Source organism: Acanthochromis polyacanthus, chromosome 6 (assembly GCF_021347895.1).
Source record: "Acanthochromis polyacanthus isolate Apoly-LR-REF ecotype Palm Island chromosome 6, KAUST_Apoly_ChrSc, whole genome shotgun sequence".
Classification (NCBI taxonomy): domain Eukaryota; kingdom Metazoa; phylum Chordata; class Actinopteri; family Pomacentridae; genus Acanthochromis; species Acanthochromis polyacanthus.
Genome location: NC_067118.1, coordinates 18,524,468 through 18,541,035, shown reverse-complemented (window position 1 = coordinate 18,541,035; position 16,568 = coordinate 18,524,468). Strand labels below are relative to the sequence as shown.

The 16,568-nt window shown below is 41.0% G+C and overlaps 1 protein-coding gene across 3 annotated transcripts in view; it reads right to left on the bottom strand.

Annotated features, from left to right (window-relative positions):
• The window catches only part of prex1 (phosphatidylinositol-3,4,5-trisphosphate-dependent Rac exchange factor 1), a 101,997-nt gene that overhangs the window by 13,488 nt on the left and 71,941 nt on the right, over positions 1-16,568 (bottom strand). For all 3 annotated transcript variants that reach the window (XM_051948981.1, XM_051948983.1, XM_051948982.1), the window contains exons 20-31: positions 14,250-14,389; positions 12,974-13,118; positions 11,678-11,853; positions 11,022-11,183; positions 9,373-9,583; positions 6,951-7,236; positions 5,438-5,656; positions 2,740-2,828; positions 2,024-2,106; positions 670-760; positions 428-556; positions 289-330 (exon numbers count right to left, since the gene is read on the bottom strand). In XM_051948981.1, the coding sequence (XP_051804941.1) occupies positions 289-330; positions 428-556; positions 670-760; positions 2,024-2,106; positions 2,740-2,828; positions 5,438-5,656; positions 6,951-7,236; positions 9,373-9,583; positions 11,022-11,183; positions 11,678-11,853; positions 12,974-13,118; positions 14,250-14,389 (1,773 nt within the window). The remainder of the gene's footprint in view (positions 1-288; positions 331-427; positions 557-669; positions 761-2,023; positions 2,107-2,739; positions 2,829-5,437; positions 5,657-6,950; positions 7,237-9,372; positions 9,584-11,021; positions 11,184-11,677; positions 11,854-12,973; positions 13,119-14,249; positions 14,390-16,568) is intronic.

Genomic DNA, 16,568 nt, shown 5'->3' with positions numbered 1-16,568 from the left:
AAATCACCGAGAAAAACGCTTGGAGCTTAGACAGTTCAGCATTTGCAGATATCCTGATATAAAAATGGAAGAAACTTCATAAGACGGACTATTTCATTGGCAGACAGCTTTAAAGTGTTAGTGTGATTTAAATGACGTTTTTCCTGCTCCTTGAGACACAGTCCTGCTGAGTGATTACATAGACCGTCTTTCTGCTAATTTTACACAAAATTAGAAGCGGGTTGTAATCAGGTTTGCGTTTGCTCTGAATATTATCTGGTCTGTTTGACCACTGACATGGTACTTTACCTGTGCACTTGAGCAGAGCCAGGAGAAGCTGGTTCTTTCCATCTGTAAAAGCAGAAGAAAAACAAGATGGAATGACTGATAGTATTTGTATATGGTCATGTGGCAGGAGTGTGTACATGTGCATGTGTTTTCCACTGACCATCTACAAATCTCTGCAGACTCTCTACCAGGGTTTTGATAGAGCTGGGGAGGTTCCAAGGGTCTTCCTGGATGTTTTTGTGGATGATATAACGACAACGAACTGTCCAGTCTTCTGTCTGTCGAAACTCTGTTGGCATAAAAACAGAGAGAGAGTGTGTGTGCCTGTTGTCTAACAGAGGCTGAGTGGCACCCACCTGTCAAGCAGCAAACACACACACACACACACACATATATATGTACCTGGCTGGCTGTGGTCAGAGTAAAAGTGCTTGGTCTCCTCACAGGCCTTGGTCATGACAGGCCCTTTGAGTAGGCTGTTGATTGAGTCAACCTGCGTACAGAAATACAAGCAAACACACAGTCAGATGCAGTTCATCAAGGTTTCTCTGCTTCATCCCTCAAATACACAAATTTCAGAATTTCCTTTTTTAAACTACCAAGTTTCTCTCTGAATCATTCAAGCAAACACACAAGTCTGCAATAACTTCTGGCAAAGCATATACAACAAGGCTTGCGTTTGCAGCCCCCTGAGCTGCTGTTTACATGTGGAAAGAACTACAGCAGCCAAAGTGGGTGCACCCCACAGGGAGTGAAAGGACATCAAATGCTGGCAAGAGGAGATGAAAAGGTGGATATGTGCCTTCGACTCAGTCTACATATTAGTAAAAGACTGTGTGCGAGGAGAAAGACAGAAAGAGAAGAGAAAGAAAGGAGGTCAAGTGAAAGCTGAGAGAGAGAAGCAGACAGAGAGCGGCATGAGGTAACTCAGCCCAGATGTTGACTGATTATTATCACAATCTGTTCCAAATGGTTATTGCTGACGTGTGTTTCTTGTTTCCCTATCTTTCAGTTGTATGTGTATTGGCTGTGGTGAAAGTTTCTGTTACAATCAGAAAAAGAAAAGCACTCAGAGAGCGTGGCACTCCGCCAAGGCTGCTCAGTCGTCGTATCATTTCCAATGGATAAAATCTTTAAAAAAAATTTTGTGACTGAAATCACGGCACCAAAGAATGTTGCCATTTAATATAGAAGCACCTACAAACAAAATGACGTTGCCCGAGTACAGGTGTGTGTTATGCATGTGTACAGATACCAGATCCTGTGACCTAATTATGTAGCGGGTGGCGGGAATTGATGGGACTCGGAAACACCCCCACAATTTAATCAATTGTTCCTTGTATCATTTCTGATGAATAACTCCCAAGAAGTCAGCGACGGACGTAGTGTTCACTTGTTGTCATAGTTACAGTGACGCTGTGCTGCTATCTCACAATGATATCGAAATCTTTAACAAATCTGTGGATCCAGACTATGAGCAGCATTACTGCCAAAATCGAATTATTTGGACCTTGTGTCATTTCTGACCTTCCCTGAAAATTTCATCCAAATCTGTTAGTCCATTTTTGAGTAATGTTGCAAACAGACAGACAAACATACATCAACCATCACATAACTCTGCCGCGTTCCTTGACAGAGTAATTAGACTGTGGGGAGGGAGTCATTCAGCAATACATTCCACAACACAAAACACCAACCAAATACCTCCTGCAAAAGTAAATTTGACCTTTTTTGAAACCTGAACCCAACGGCTAACCTGGTTGAAGAGGTGCTCGAGGCAGCCGTGCAGCTTGTCCTGTTTGTCAGAGGGAATCCTCATGTCACATGGCAGCTCATCCCCTACAGGAAGATCAAATAAAAACTCAAATCAAACAGGAAGTTGAGGACATTTTTTTACTAGCTGCACTTATTAAACACATTTTTCTCAATCTGCTTTCAGTGTGGTTTGATAAAAACAAAGCGGTAAATAGCAGTGGATGCATACTTGGCTCACTGCACAAAAATGTGGCTGTGGGGTTGACAAAATTATAAAATATCTGGCCTTCGTCACTTCTAAGAAATATCTACAGTATTTTTCTGTTTTGGAGAAGCATACTGTATGATTACCACGATGTAGTGAGTAATCACAAGTTGGCAATCACTGACTTCTCCTTATGCAAATATTCATATCATCTCATCTTTGTTTGACACATAAGAAACGTGTATTCACCGAAGTGCAGCTTAGGTTGTTTGAACTGAATTCACTTTGATACAGCGCTGTCTTCTTCAACACCGACACATTTTTTTCTGGCTTTTCACTCAACATTGGATCTAAAATGATCATGTAGACAGCCAAAATAACTGTCACTTACAGCAGACCTCTACTGCAGATGAAAGGGCAGATATAGTTGTGAGAGATCATCTGGATAAACATCAAACTCTGCATTGCTGCATAAAACTGTATTTAAAGATGGACAGAAAGTCACATGTTACCTGATCCCATCTCATCACTGCCCAGGTAAGAGCTGTTACTCCGCACACTGGTGTAGGACAGGACTGAATCTCTGTTGCTGTTGCATTCACTGCACAAGAACACACACAAGTACACACAGTTGAAACGCATTTTAAAGAAAAGGGTTCATTCCGCTCTGAAACCGCACAGAGGATTTTGAAAGCAGCATCTTGTAATTATGCTGCCAAATAATCCTTCTGATTGTAAATGCCTCTTCTGATTTATGTGACACCAAAAGTAATTAAATGTTTCTCACAACAACAACAACAACCGCTGCTGGTTTACACAGAGGAGCACCGAGGAAACTGTGGCTGTATTAGAGTCTCAAATATCTGACTAATAATACGAGGCGTCAACCTATTGTAGGTCTGGTTGATTTGATATTGAGCATTTTCCCAATTATCTGCATCTTCAAAAACAAATAACACAATTCCTGCTACTTGGGCTCTGATGCAGCCGTCCCTCACGTATTTCTAGTTAATCAACATGATTAGCAGAAGCATGTGGAAGATTTACGTGCCTCTAATTATACATGGCTTTAAGTGAGCATGCTTGCAATCCCCTCAGAGGAGCTATGAATGATTCACAAGCTGAATTACCACAACAAATGGCCTACAAATGACCGAGAGCTACAAAAACCACAAACACTGGCTTTGTCTTCTTTTACCATTATCCAGCTTCCAGTATTGTTCTCCTTCCCCTGGATACGTGCATGTGGAGCTATGGCTAAATTGGGAGATGCACACACACACACACACACCTTTTGTTTCTGTCCCACATACACACACATAAAGGTGATTCACACACACAGCACGATTCATTTTGAGTGGGCTCCTCTGAGGAAACAGAAGTGATGTTCAGGGTTATTCGGCATGTCAGGACAGTCAGTCAGCTGAGATACCTCCTGACACTCCTGAGCAGACTGGATCTGGACACAGTTCAGGAGCGTCTCAATACATGACAAAACATCTTAGCAGGGTCTTCTTACACACACACACTCAGAGGCAGTGGTTTACAGAAGACACAGAGTGCCCAAGTTGGAACAAACACTACTTTCTTGGGAAAGCCTTCTTCTCAACAGTCTTTCCTGCATTTCTCTTTGAGCCGCTGTGTGTGGCAGAGTCTAGTCTCTCCTGTCCTTGTTTTAACATTATCTTTCTCACAGACTGTATTCACCATTTGACCTCCAGCTGCTGAGCTCTGCTGAGGCCTGTCACCACCTCAGGCTTCAACTCAGCCCCCCAAAAAATTAAAAATAAAGGTCCACTACCCACCTCTGAAACACAGTAGCTCATTTCATTACTGCGTTATAGAGAGAACTTTTTTCCACTGGACTTCCAAACCCTGAGTAAACAACTCACTGTGTGTGTGTGTGTGTGTGTGTGTGTGTGTGTGTGTGTGTGTGTGTGTGTGTGTGTGTGTGTGTGTGTGTGTGTGTGTGTGTGTGTGTGCGCGCACAGCCTACATTTTCCTTTACATTTTATTGCGATGAGGTAGTTGCATTTCACATGGTGTGGCCTTAATGACAGAGTGGGTGAGGAGGCCGCGCCCCAAACATTTGGTTCTATTATACACCAGCCCACCACACCAACAACCAATAACTACATCTTAGTGGGTGGTGGAGGGTGGAGCTCTGCCCAGTGAACTGTGCACACACACACACATACACTCTCTCACATACACACACACATCTGAATGAACTCGCAACAAGAAAATGACATAACCAGATCTGACCAAAACATTTTGAAGTCATTTATAGCCATCGATCTCAGTTAAGATGCCAACATCTGGAATGAATTCTCGTCTCCAAAGGGGGGGAATGAGAAGTATTATAGGTCTGTGGGGTAAGGAGGGACTCTGAATGTTGTTTATGTTGAACAAAGTCCACAATTAGAAAACAGGTGTGAGGTAACAGTGTCCTTTGTCTCCTTTCATTTTTGTTTTATGAAGATGTTGCTTTGCCAGGTGTCTTATTAAAATGATGATTCGTAGCATCATGAGAGAAGGAGTGTCAGTCTGATTTAGAATAGAACAGAATATAATAGCTTCATTGTCATCATACATGGGGGCATGACAAAAATATAAATAGCTGCCACTGGACGGTGCATTGATAAAAGCTAAATGAACAAAAGAAGAACAAATCATGTATGAACAACAATAAATGATGAAATCAAATGTAAATATAAAACAAGACAATATTAAGAATTACAACATTTGCAAAAGAGGCAAGATATATACAATACAGCATGGGAGGTCAATGGAATTTTTTAAAAACCCAATAAAATAGAATAAATATGGGCAGGAGATTAAGCAGCATTAGAACCATTAAAAGAGACACTGTGTGTTACTGTTTTGCATTCATAAGTCTGATGGACTATGGAACAAATCTGTTTCTCAGCCTGTTTCTCCTGCATTTTAAGGATCTGAGTCTCTTCTCTGATGGCAGCAGGCTGAACAGCTGCTGGCCAGGCTGGGTGCTGTCTGCCCAGATCTTTTTTGCTCCATTTTATAGGTTATAGAAGCTACTCTGGCCTCAGTTTGTACGTCTCAGGGTCAGGTTACATTTTTACATCAACTTCAGGAAGGCCTGAATTATATTCTATAAACATTTTATTGAACATGTAACGTAATTACTACGCAATTACTCTATATTAGTGACACATCTGACACGTTGTTTACCTGTAGGAGTCCCTGTAGCTCATTGTGTCATGACCAGAGTCCTCCTGGTCCTCCTCGTTCACCTTGAAGCACACTCTTTTAATGCCGCCTTGCTCCACTTTGTCCTGATCACAGCCATCCTCGCAGGGAGCCAGCGAAGGAGGCTGGCTTGGCTCGTAGACCGGAGGCTCCCCTCCCTCCCCCTGGAGCTGTGTGGGCTCCGTGATGGATGACAAGAGGCTAGAGAGAGAAAAAAGGCAATGTTGCCAAAAATCAAAAATGAAAACAAAACACAGATAATTTTTTGTTTAACTAAAACAGACCAGCAGTTTTGAATGGCATGTTACAATTTTTTTTTAAACTGCCAAAATTTCACCATTTTCTAGAGTGTAAACAGAGATAATTGTACGATTTCCAACTTTCAAGCAGTCCTTGAAAGTTCTCCTGTTCCATCAGGAGGAAAAAAAATCTAAGCTTAAAATCTTGATATTTGCCTGAAGTTTGCCAGAAGTGAAATGTTTGCTCAAAACAAACAAAAATTTCTGCATTTCACAGGGCAATCGTAAAGTCATGTGTGACTCAGCTCAGACAAACACAATCACATGACAACAACGCTGGGGCTCTGCAGGCAGTGTAAACACACAGCAGAGAGGAGATGTACATGTTGAGTCCAAGAATTTTAACTTTTCTGAGTGAGTTAGAAGCATTATATTCAGCACATTTTTAGGATACCAGATATATAGAATCTCTTTAGCATTTTTTTCCAAACATTGTATACACTACCGTTCAAAGGTTTGGGGTCACTTTGAAATGTCCTTATTTTTGAAAGGAATGCAGTTTTTTTTCAATGCGAATAACATGAAATGAATTAGAAATACAGTCTAGACATTGTTAATGTGGTAAATGACTATTCTGGCTGGAAACGGCTGATATTATAGTGTACATAGGGCACATATTGGAATGAAACTGCTAATACATATTAAAATACACAAATGTCCCCACAATCAAAAATACACATCTATCCATTCACACCCCTTCCTCTGCACGGACACACAATAGGAGTCTCTTTCTCTTGGTGTTATCCTTGCCTCACTCCCTGTTCCTGTACTGGGCCTGGCTCATAAATATTTTGGGCCTGAAGAATGTTCCTTTTGTAAATCCTCAGCTTTAAACAAGGCAAAGGGCAGACAGACAAAGAGAGGCTGACGAACAGCCTCAGGAGGCTGGGGAGGGGATAACAGATCCTAGCTTTTTATGCAGAGATCTTTAAATGTCAGTGTGAAGGCTACAAAAATAGTCTACTCACAGAAAGCACTAGTGGAATGACAATATTAGATAACAGCAGTGGAGCTGGAAATATTTTCTGAGTGAATGTGAATAAACACTTTCCTTTTGATTTGATAGAGGACACTTTTCATGAGGATAGAGGTAAGAGATTTGTATGAGACATGTAAAGGTAGGATATTAATGTTCATATTTATATTAAAGATTAACACTACAAAGTTGGACAGGATCAGTGAGCTGCAACACTTACACATCTATCTGAGCAACATACTGCTTCATTTCCCTCACAGCAACATCCAGGCGGCTGTACAACTGAATGTAGGCGTCCTGTGTCTCGGTGTCTTCCTGTTTGAGCAGGAAACTTAGCCCTCCTTCTCCATGGCAACTCCGGCGACTTTCACTCAAGACCTCACCTCCATCCACAGTCACCTCCCCGCTGACATCAGCCTCCTCTCCATCGAGACCGGAGCAGCTCCAGGAGGGAGCACCCATACTCGTCATGCAGTGTAGAGTGTGGGACATGAGGTTCAGTTGAGCTGCAGGAGGAGAGGAGAGGACTTAGAGATGATTGAATGAAGAAGACTTTTCTCTCTGATGATTCTATGTAACCCAGATGTTATGAAGTAAAACTCTGTCTGTTCTCTATTTGCTCTTGATGAAAAACAACTTCATAAAAGGACACTTATGCAACTGATACGCACAACAAGAGCAGAATGCAAAACTGTTTACTTGGGTGAAATGCTAAACTAAGCTGCAACAACCTGACACATCCAAAAGCTGCAGACAGATTCAATTACTGTGATGATTCCAGACTGTGCAAACCCTGTCATTACAAAGAGTATGTGTATGTATATATGTGTATGTCTGCGTCTATGTACACTACCAGTCAAAAGTTTGAACACACCTTCTCTTTCAGTAGTTTTCCTTTATTATTTTATACATTGTAGATTAATACTGAAGACATCAAAATTATAAATACATATGGAACTATGTTGGAAACAAAAAAAGTGTTCATCTTCAGTATTAATCTACAATGTAGAAACTAATACAAACAAATGAAAAGCATTGAATGAGTGTGTGCATATATATCCATATAGTTATAGACAACTGAAGCTTTTTAATTCTTCAGCTGCAGCATCTGGTTTGCTTATGTTTTTTTTTTTTTATCCTTTATATCAGTCTTATAAAGTGTCTTTTTTAATTATATTTTTGTCAGTTGTATTGTCTGTTCTTTAACTTGACTTCCAACAAAGCCCCGCACAAGAATTTCTCTGTGCCTAAACTGTCTGTTTATGCGTACAAATGGCAAATAAAAATCTGGATCTTGACTCTTGAATAGAGAAAACTTTTATCGTACATTCCACGCATTCTTTATGAAGTCAGGCTGGAGTGCTGGAGGAGCACATCTTTTAAGAATCCCCGTTTCTGAATGCGGCTGTAGCTGGTTAGAGAAACCCATCATCTCACCAGTACAACTGCTGGACAGATGTCGGACTGCAGCTGCTGCTGAGAGGAAAGAGGACGACGAGGCATCTTTGAACAATACAAGCGGTTCTAACTGTCCGCTGTCTAGACAGCTATTCATCTTTGCAGAGAGTAAAGAGAGTTCAGCAGTTAACCCTAAAAAATCTTAACCGATGTCAAGCTGGCCAAACAGACAGATTTGTTCTTTCCTGTGTCAGTGCATAAAGGATTTTTCAACCGTTTGTAATCTTCTTAAAATTATTCTTTTGTGACATGAGATTCCATCTCAGCTCACTTTGCCACTCTCTTTCTTTCCTCTCCTCGTTGCTCTCTGCAGCAGCAGCAGCTTTGAGTGAATACATTCCTATAATGCCTTGAGGCGCCATCTTTGCTGACATCATTCATTCATTCCTCATGTCAGTAACATGAGTATGGCCTCAGGCCAGTGGAGTCTAAACAGCAAACCAGTCATTTCATTTACTATGGGAATCTTTCTTGAGACCTTATGGCTACTGTGGAGGCTAGTGTTCTCTTCTCTGTTCTGCAGGTTTTAAATGGGTGAAGAGGATAATTAGTCACAATGATGGCAGAGCTCGTGTTAAGTGGGTTAAGCTCAGTGAAATTTAGTTTAAGCAGTGAATATGTATTGAAGGAAGGCTCTCCAGCGTGTCATTAAGACAGCACAATTCATCTGTGGAGCAGCCTTCCTCCCACTACAGAACATCTCCATCAACCGGGTCACAGAGAGAGCACACAGCATTATCAAGGACCACACCCACCCACAGCACACACTGTTCACACTCCTGCCGTCTGGCAGACGCTACAAGAGTGTGAAAACAAAGACCACCAGATTAGAAAACAGTTTCTATCCACAGGCCATCAGGCTACAAAATCATGGACTTAGCTGTGATATCTATAAATAGCAATATTTTGCATATATCAGCATCTGTTTACATATGACAGTACTGCACAAGATGTTAACATTTGCATTTAACTATTTTTATCTTAATCTTATTCTTATTATATTCTATTTTATTTCATTTCAATTTATTTGTATTCCAGTTGTGTGAAGGAAACTCACAAAATAAGAATTTCATTACTCAGGATATCCACTGTGTTTCTGCTGTGTGTATGACAATAAAGTTCTTGAATCTTGACTGTTACAGTGAAGAGACAGTACTGATCTTCTTGGTGCGTGTTGTTCCTACCTTGCTCTGCGTCCAAGCCAAACAGGGAGTTTTTGCGACCAAAACGGATGCTGAAAGTCCTGCCAGCAGAGGTAGTGCTTTTGGGATAGGAGACCTGCATCAAGTTGATGTGACAGTTAGTGGGAACGAAGTCCATGCAGCCCAGAGGGTGAGGACGAACACCAGCCGGCCGGAAGGAGGGCCACACTTTGTTCCTCAGCTCCTGGGAAAACTGGAAAAGAAGACAAGAAACCATGAACAACAAGGCAAATGCGTAGTTTAATGAAAACACATGCTACATGACTGCAGCTGTGGCATCTTTCCTTTAAGAAAATGGTCACGATGCAGACAGACAACTATATCACAGACTTTCCATGAACTAAAGAGAGCTATGGCTGTCTCAAATGATGGATAAACAGGTGCCCAGACAGCTCAGCTGGCTGAGTGGGCGACCCATAAACAGGGGCTATACTGCCTAATGCAGTGGTCATGGGTTCAAATCCAGCCTGTGGCCCTTTGCTGCATGTCATTCCCCCACATTTCCTGTCTCTCTCACCACTGACCTATATAATAAAGGCAAAAAGTCCAAAAAATAACTTAAAAAAGATGAATAAGAAGAAATTTGTGCGAGTTACTTTGTGTCTAACTATTCTCATCAGATTAAAATGTTGGAGGTGTATAAAGATGAGCTGCATTTCACCATCAGTGGTGCAATAAATTACATTTGAGAGTGTCTATCTTAACGCCAAGCTGTTTCTGGGAGTGTGTTTTTTTTTTGCACCTGTCACATTTTGACTTAATGTGGGCTCATTTTGTGATATAAAGTACTGTACATTTAAGGAAACAGCACAACTGTGACTACAAGCAGAGAAAAAGCAGAAATGGTTCCTGTTCAGCATGACAGTCATACTGCCATGAATTAAAACAAAAAAAAATACACTCTACTGCTTAGATTTTGAATTAGTTTTCATCCACATCTCCTCTCTGCTGTGTGAAATCTGCAGTTCAGCTGAAAAGTCCCTGAATTCATAACACGTGATAGTTTGTTAAAGCTGAGTCACTCATGACCTCATGTTTGCACCAAGGAGCACAGGATTTTCAGTTTTTTACTGAATGTGGTTTAAGCATTGGAAGTGACGGATGATTCTGATGAAATAGCACATTTTTAAGCTTTTTTTTAAAGCAAAAATAAATAAATAGGTACCACAGATGAATAGTTCAAAGATAGTCCATCAGTTGTCCTTCTGTTTTCTCATTTCTGCCTCTGATAAATGACACCATCTCAGTCACTTTTTTAAAGCCACAGGAGGGTTTGGGGGTTCAGAGGGTTAACAGACAATGACATTTGGTTTAAAGGACAAATATGAATGTTTGGAAAGAAACACAAGAAAGAAACAGAGTTCAAATCACTTTCACATCCTGCAGAAAAGCTTCTCTCTCAAAAAGCCTTGAAAAGTCTGGCTGTGACTAGAATAATGTATTCAGAAAACAAATAGTCAATAAGAAACACAATGATGAGAGAAGGGAGAATGCTGCTATAAGAGATACTGCTGCTAAATGCTCAGTAACAAGTGAGTAAAGAGTGTATTATATTGCAATGTGAATGAATAGAGGGCATTTCTGTGCTCATATCTGAACTCACAAGACAGGGCAGAAATATGCCTGAGTACCTGCTGATAGCTGCTGATGCGTCGTCGGATGCTCTCCAACTTGGTGTCGCAGATTTGTCTGAACTCGTACTGTGGCATGGTAACTACTCGCTCGCTCTGGGAGATGAGCTGGCTGCAGTTGTGAACAAAGAGGCTGTCATCACCTGAGAATGCCTCAAGGATCTGTAGAGACAAGAAGAGTGTGTGAGGATGGATTACAACTACAATAAAAATTTAGGTACACCATTCCTGTCAGTGAAAAAAAGCCTTTCTAGCAGCACTAAAATAAGGCAAACAGACCTCTCATCTAGAAAAACATTCTTTTTAATGCTAGCAGCTGAAACCAGGAGTGAGGCCACAAAACCCTCACGCCTCCCTCAGACTGTCATAATAATACGACTTGATCAAATATCAGTGGCCCACAAAGTGACGAAGGGCCGTTTTGCAACCTTTGATGACATATGAGGCGTGAAGGTGTGAACATGCGAGTCATCTTAACAGCTATTACAAATTAAAGGTGACATTATCCATCTTCAGCTAGCATTCAGCTAATAAATGAATGAAAGAAAGACTCTTCAGTGTCATATACCCAATCATTAAGGTGAAAATACATTATAGGCAGCTTTTCAAGGAATGCAAACACTATAGGCCATCAGACCACGTGTTTCCGTAAGTACCTTAGCAGTGAGGCTGAAGCAGCCTTTGGGTTCAACCATCTTCTCCAGGACATGGCTCTTGATGCCAGCAGTGCTCACATATTCATAGACTACGCCGTGCTCCAGGTGGACGTTATCCACCGTCAGACTGACCAGAGGCAGCTCACTGGAAAGGGAAAGTCTGCCCAGCCTGTAGTCTGTGGATCACAGTTTTACTTTAAATACTTAGCATATATTCAAAAGTAATTATGCCTATTTAGAAAAAAAACATACTATTTTTGAGCGCTGATGACAAGAGGCTATGAAAATTAAACAGATGTCACACAAAAACACAGCAAGACATCTTGGATGTTATCCTTTAAAAAATGTACAAAATTACACAATTTATCAAAGCCAGAAATGATTAAAAAAAAAAAACAGCAAAAATAATTGAATTTTGACATTTCTGACAACATTTCAACTACTCATTTGTGATGTGCGGTTCTGTTGGGCAGATTATGTAAATGTAAAAATGTAAGTAGTAGTATAAGTATGGTATGTACAGCCTCTTTTTTCAATCTTGGTACCAACTTGTCTATCCCAGTTTTTTTCATTGCCGTAAAATAAGCAAACAAACACATTCAGCTTTGTTTTTTAAAATTATGTATGGTATAAAAACATTGCTGTGCAGAGCAGAAGGCGTAGTCGACTTCTTTGTACTTCTAGCCATTATTGCTTCCATAGAGGTGCAGGACTTTATACTGCCCACAGCCATACCGTTCTTACTACGTTTAAGATAATATTGTATGTATAACAGCCTCCTAAGTTATGGACAGAAATCCAGTAACATTACACGTCTATAGTAATGACATATGTAAAGATACACAGTGTGCTGAACAGATGTCCCTCTGCCAGCACTGTGGGAAAAACTGACCACTAAGTGCACATACAGCACACTGATTGTTGCTGGGTGACTTCCTACGTATCGTGTGGCAGTGTAATTTTCAAACAAAGAATTTGCTAAATCCACAATAAATTACTGAGTGCTGAAGCCACTTTTTACTGACACGGTGACTGTAACCCGCTTCAGAGGCCGTCTGAAAATAGCAGACTAGGTGGAGCATATTGTTTTGATGCAATGTTTTCAGCAGCAGTTCAGATACATTTTGCTGACTGAAACGATGAGTAAAACTACTACAGTACAAATACGATCCAGGATTTGACTCCTTCAAACATCTTATCAGAAATCTAACAAAGCGCCACAACAATAAATCTTTAATGGGGCGCGCAGGTGTTACTGTAATGAAGTGTTTCCGAGGATGTAACATCGTGTTTCACCTGTTCCATTGGTGCCGTTCTCGTCCTCATGGTCAGAGCCGTTCTCCACTGGATAAGGTCTGAAGGGGCTCTCGTCCTTCTCGCCTGCACCCCTCTCTCTTTGTAGCTCCTCCACATCCTCAAATGCACGATACACCCAGTGACACTGAGGGGAGAAAAAAAGAAGATCGACGGATTGCAATAAATGTAATGTTCAATAAATATTTATTGGAATTACAATGAAGAGTCCAGTGAAATGAGGAAGAGATGAGAAAGAAAATACATCCGTAGGAGATACAGAGGGAGAGCATGAAGGAGAAAGGGAGGCAATTACTATGCAGACGTCGGTACACAGAATTTGCGCATTTCTGTGTACCTTGTGGGCAGATTGTTTTCACCTACTCAAACTCAACAAGGCAGTCAGCCACACCAGCAACATCTTGGTTATTTCTTCCAGCTGTTTAATGAACCAGCAAACATTTACTGGATCCCGTCTAAAACAAGGCTCCTCAGCTGAGCCCTTTTACTGGGTCTCAACAAATGGTATTTATCACAAGCTAAATAAAACAATGTTGTGCTTTATACAGTAAGGAGGACACCCTGCTCTGTCTGCAGCCTTGGGAAATACTGCCAGAAGACATGTTTTACTGCTTTAGGAATGTCAGAACAACCAGAGAAGTGTTTCCAGTTTTGACACCGGCCATGTGGTACAAATACTAGCATTCATATAGAAGTTTGTTCAATAAAACTAAAGCTAAATCTGCAATTCTTGCATTAATAATCTACTAAAATGAAAAAGCAAGTTCTTTATTCGCTGTTTGAGGTGATTTTTTCCTTGTAGGACTGTAACTTCAGCTGAAAAATGTTGAAGACTCACTGCAAGAGGCTGCAGAAATACAGAGACAACAGTAATTTATGTAAGAAATTACCAGACAACATACTGTTGGAGCAAAGAATGTAGATGAAATGAAGTTTTGAATATGAATTTGTTTCTCAAACTAATGTTAAAACTGTTTTTATCATAACAATGGATAATCTAGATGGTTCTCTAGACTCTTAGCTTATCAACTTCAGTGAGCAATGCCACATTATTCACCGTTTAGATTTTCATACAAATAAAGAATTCAGTGATTTTCCTGGTGCAGTAAAAGTCATAGCAACACACACCAGGATTGTAAAACCCCATTGGACATCATGTATTAAGTTGAATGATGTGACTGGTCTCAATGAAGGACCAATGCTAGGAAACCTACACCAACTAAACAAGAGACAGAATTGGTTTCCTGTGTGCTCTCACCGCTTGCAGAGGCTCCTGGTGATCTTGCTGGGCAGTGAAGTGCTCCAGGACCTCTTGGTGCTCACTGTGGTTGACATTGTTGCCGTTGACCTTCAAAATAACCTGACCAGGCTGAAGACCTGCCGCTGCTGCCTCCCAGCCTGCGGGGTGTCAACACAAGATCACAGATCAGAGGTTACAGCATGGCATTGATGCAGTGGAACTAAATACAGCACAAGGCTAATATAAAAACATGACGCTAATGAGGTCCTACACTGTGCCTTTTTATAGCAAAACAATGCATGTCTCCAGATCACGATTTGCATTATTTTTTTTACTCAATATACGATAAAGACGGTTAATTTCACCATGCCTGTATAACTCCTGGTTAAATGCAGCTGAACTGTTGCTGCCCCTCCCCCTTCAGGAAGAAGACTCTCTCTGTGTCTGTGGTTGACAGTGCAGAGCAAACAGTTGACCGCACAGCAACTAACAAAAAATTGAATACGTGTGTGAGACCAGGTATTACTGTTGCATCAAACTTTCTTTCTACATGATCTGTTACCATGGTTAAACAACAGAATTCAGAGCACAGGTGTTGTTTTGAACTCATGCGGTGGGCTGGTCAGACAACACTGTGTTTAAGCAGTAAATAAAGAGGCAGCTTGCAATTAGGTCTGCTGGTTAACATGTAATCTTAATGGGCTGCATGTCAGTTACTATTTCATGCTATTTCCGCTGTTTGACAACAGAAAAATGTGTAAATGAAAACAGCTTTCCCAGGGATTCGTCTGGGTTGAAATGCAGAGCACAGAGAGCAGGAGAGAAGCAAACCGATGGAAACAGAGGCTGAGTTTCATTTGCACAGAAGCACAGCTGGTGGCATGAAAACACAGCAACTCATCCAGTCCTTGTTTACTGCTTTCAGATCATACTTCCACCATCTCTGAATGTAACTCAACTTTACGGTCTCCACAGAACTCTGACCTGTGGCCACATGATCGGAGCTTATGGGAACGTCAGTCACATTAGCTGCTCAATGTGCTAACACTGAGGATTTTCCTATTGTTGTGCTGGAAGTCAATGAAGACTGTATTCACCTTTGGCGCCAACAGCAGAACATTTGGTGAACTTAGATCATAGCTGAGACACTTTAGAAATAACAGAAGCTGTTCTGGAAAGTAAATGGTTTCTACATTTCTACGTAGAAACTACATAAAGTTCTGAAGGGCTTGTAAAGCTGGGACGCCTCATAGTTGAGAAGGAACTAGAGGGATGGCAGTGATAAGTGTCTTTATAATCTTACAGTTTTAATTTTACACCTCAATAACTTTAAGACATAATAAATATATTTATAGAGAAATTGAGGTACTACAAAGTGCTATACACGTGTCTCCTATGCCCTGGGAAATGTATTTTCCATATTAAACAAATTAATTTATCATCTGTGGAGTTTAATATTCTCTTGGATTCAATTCCCCTATCTGTACGTGTCCTTTTTGTTCGTACAAAATAATAAGAAATTACCGGGTTCAGTGTCATAACATGTTGTCTCAAGCTACTAATGGCTTTACGGCCTGGAAGTCCAATCAACACCTCCATCATCTTCCTCTCAGTCTAAAAATACCAGCTCTGGCATCACTTCTACTCAGGGGGCCAGCAATTATCTAACTCTGGAGCTACTTGACCCAAGCATGAACAGTACATAGACAGACCAATTTAAGAACAGCGAAAAACTCAGTGTTCAGATGGGGTTAATACAGGATACCAGGAGAGGAAGGAAAGCAGTGCAGCAGGGAGAGAAAGTGGAGAAGCCATAATGAAGAAAAGTAAAACCAACGGATCACATTCCTTGGTTGTGCCAGTCAGTGACTCCTCTTCTTACTGGGTGTGGGTGTGTGTGTGTGTGTGTGTTCTCTCCTGCTCTCGTCAGCTTTACACATTGGGATTCCCCCTTCACTCAACTCTCATAATTGGAGGCATAAATTCTCATTTCTTTATTTCGTGTCAGTTGAGGTGGTACAAACATCTGGCCAGGGGGTTTTAAGACAGAGGAGCTGTCTATATGTGTGTGTGTGTGTGTGTGAGTGTGTGGTGTCCATGTGAATACTGTGTCTGTTATAAAAGCAGAGTTTGCTCTATTAGGGTTTGAACCCTGCCCACAGGCCGTCTGGCAAACAGGAGGCCGTAAAAACTTAACAGAGGCTCACTAAAAGCAGATTGTAACAGGTGGTTTGAGGCTAGAGTTACCTCATGCTTCCCCTGAATTCACTCAATTACTTGTGCTTCTGACAACAAACACGTTTAACACATTTATTGACACTGATACAGCAATAACAA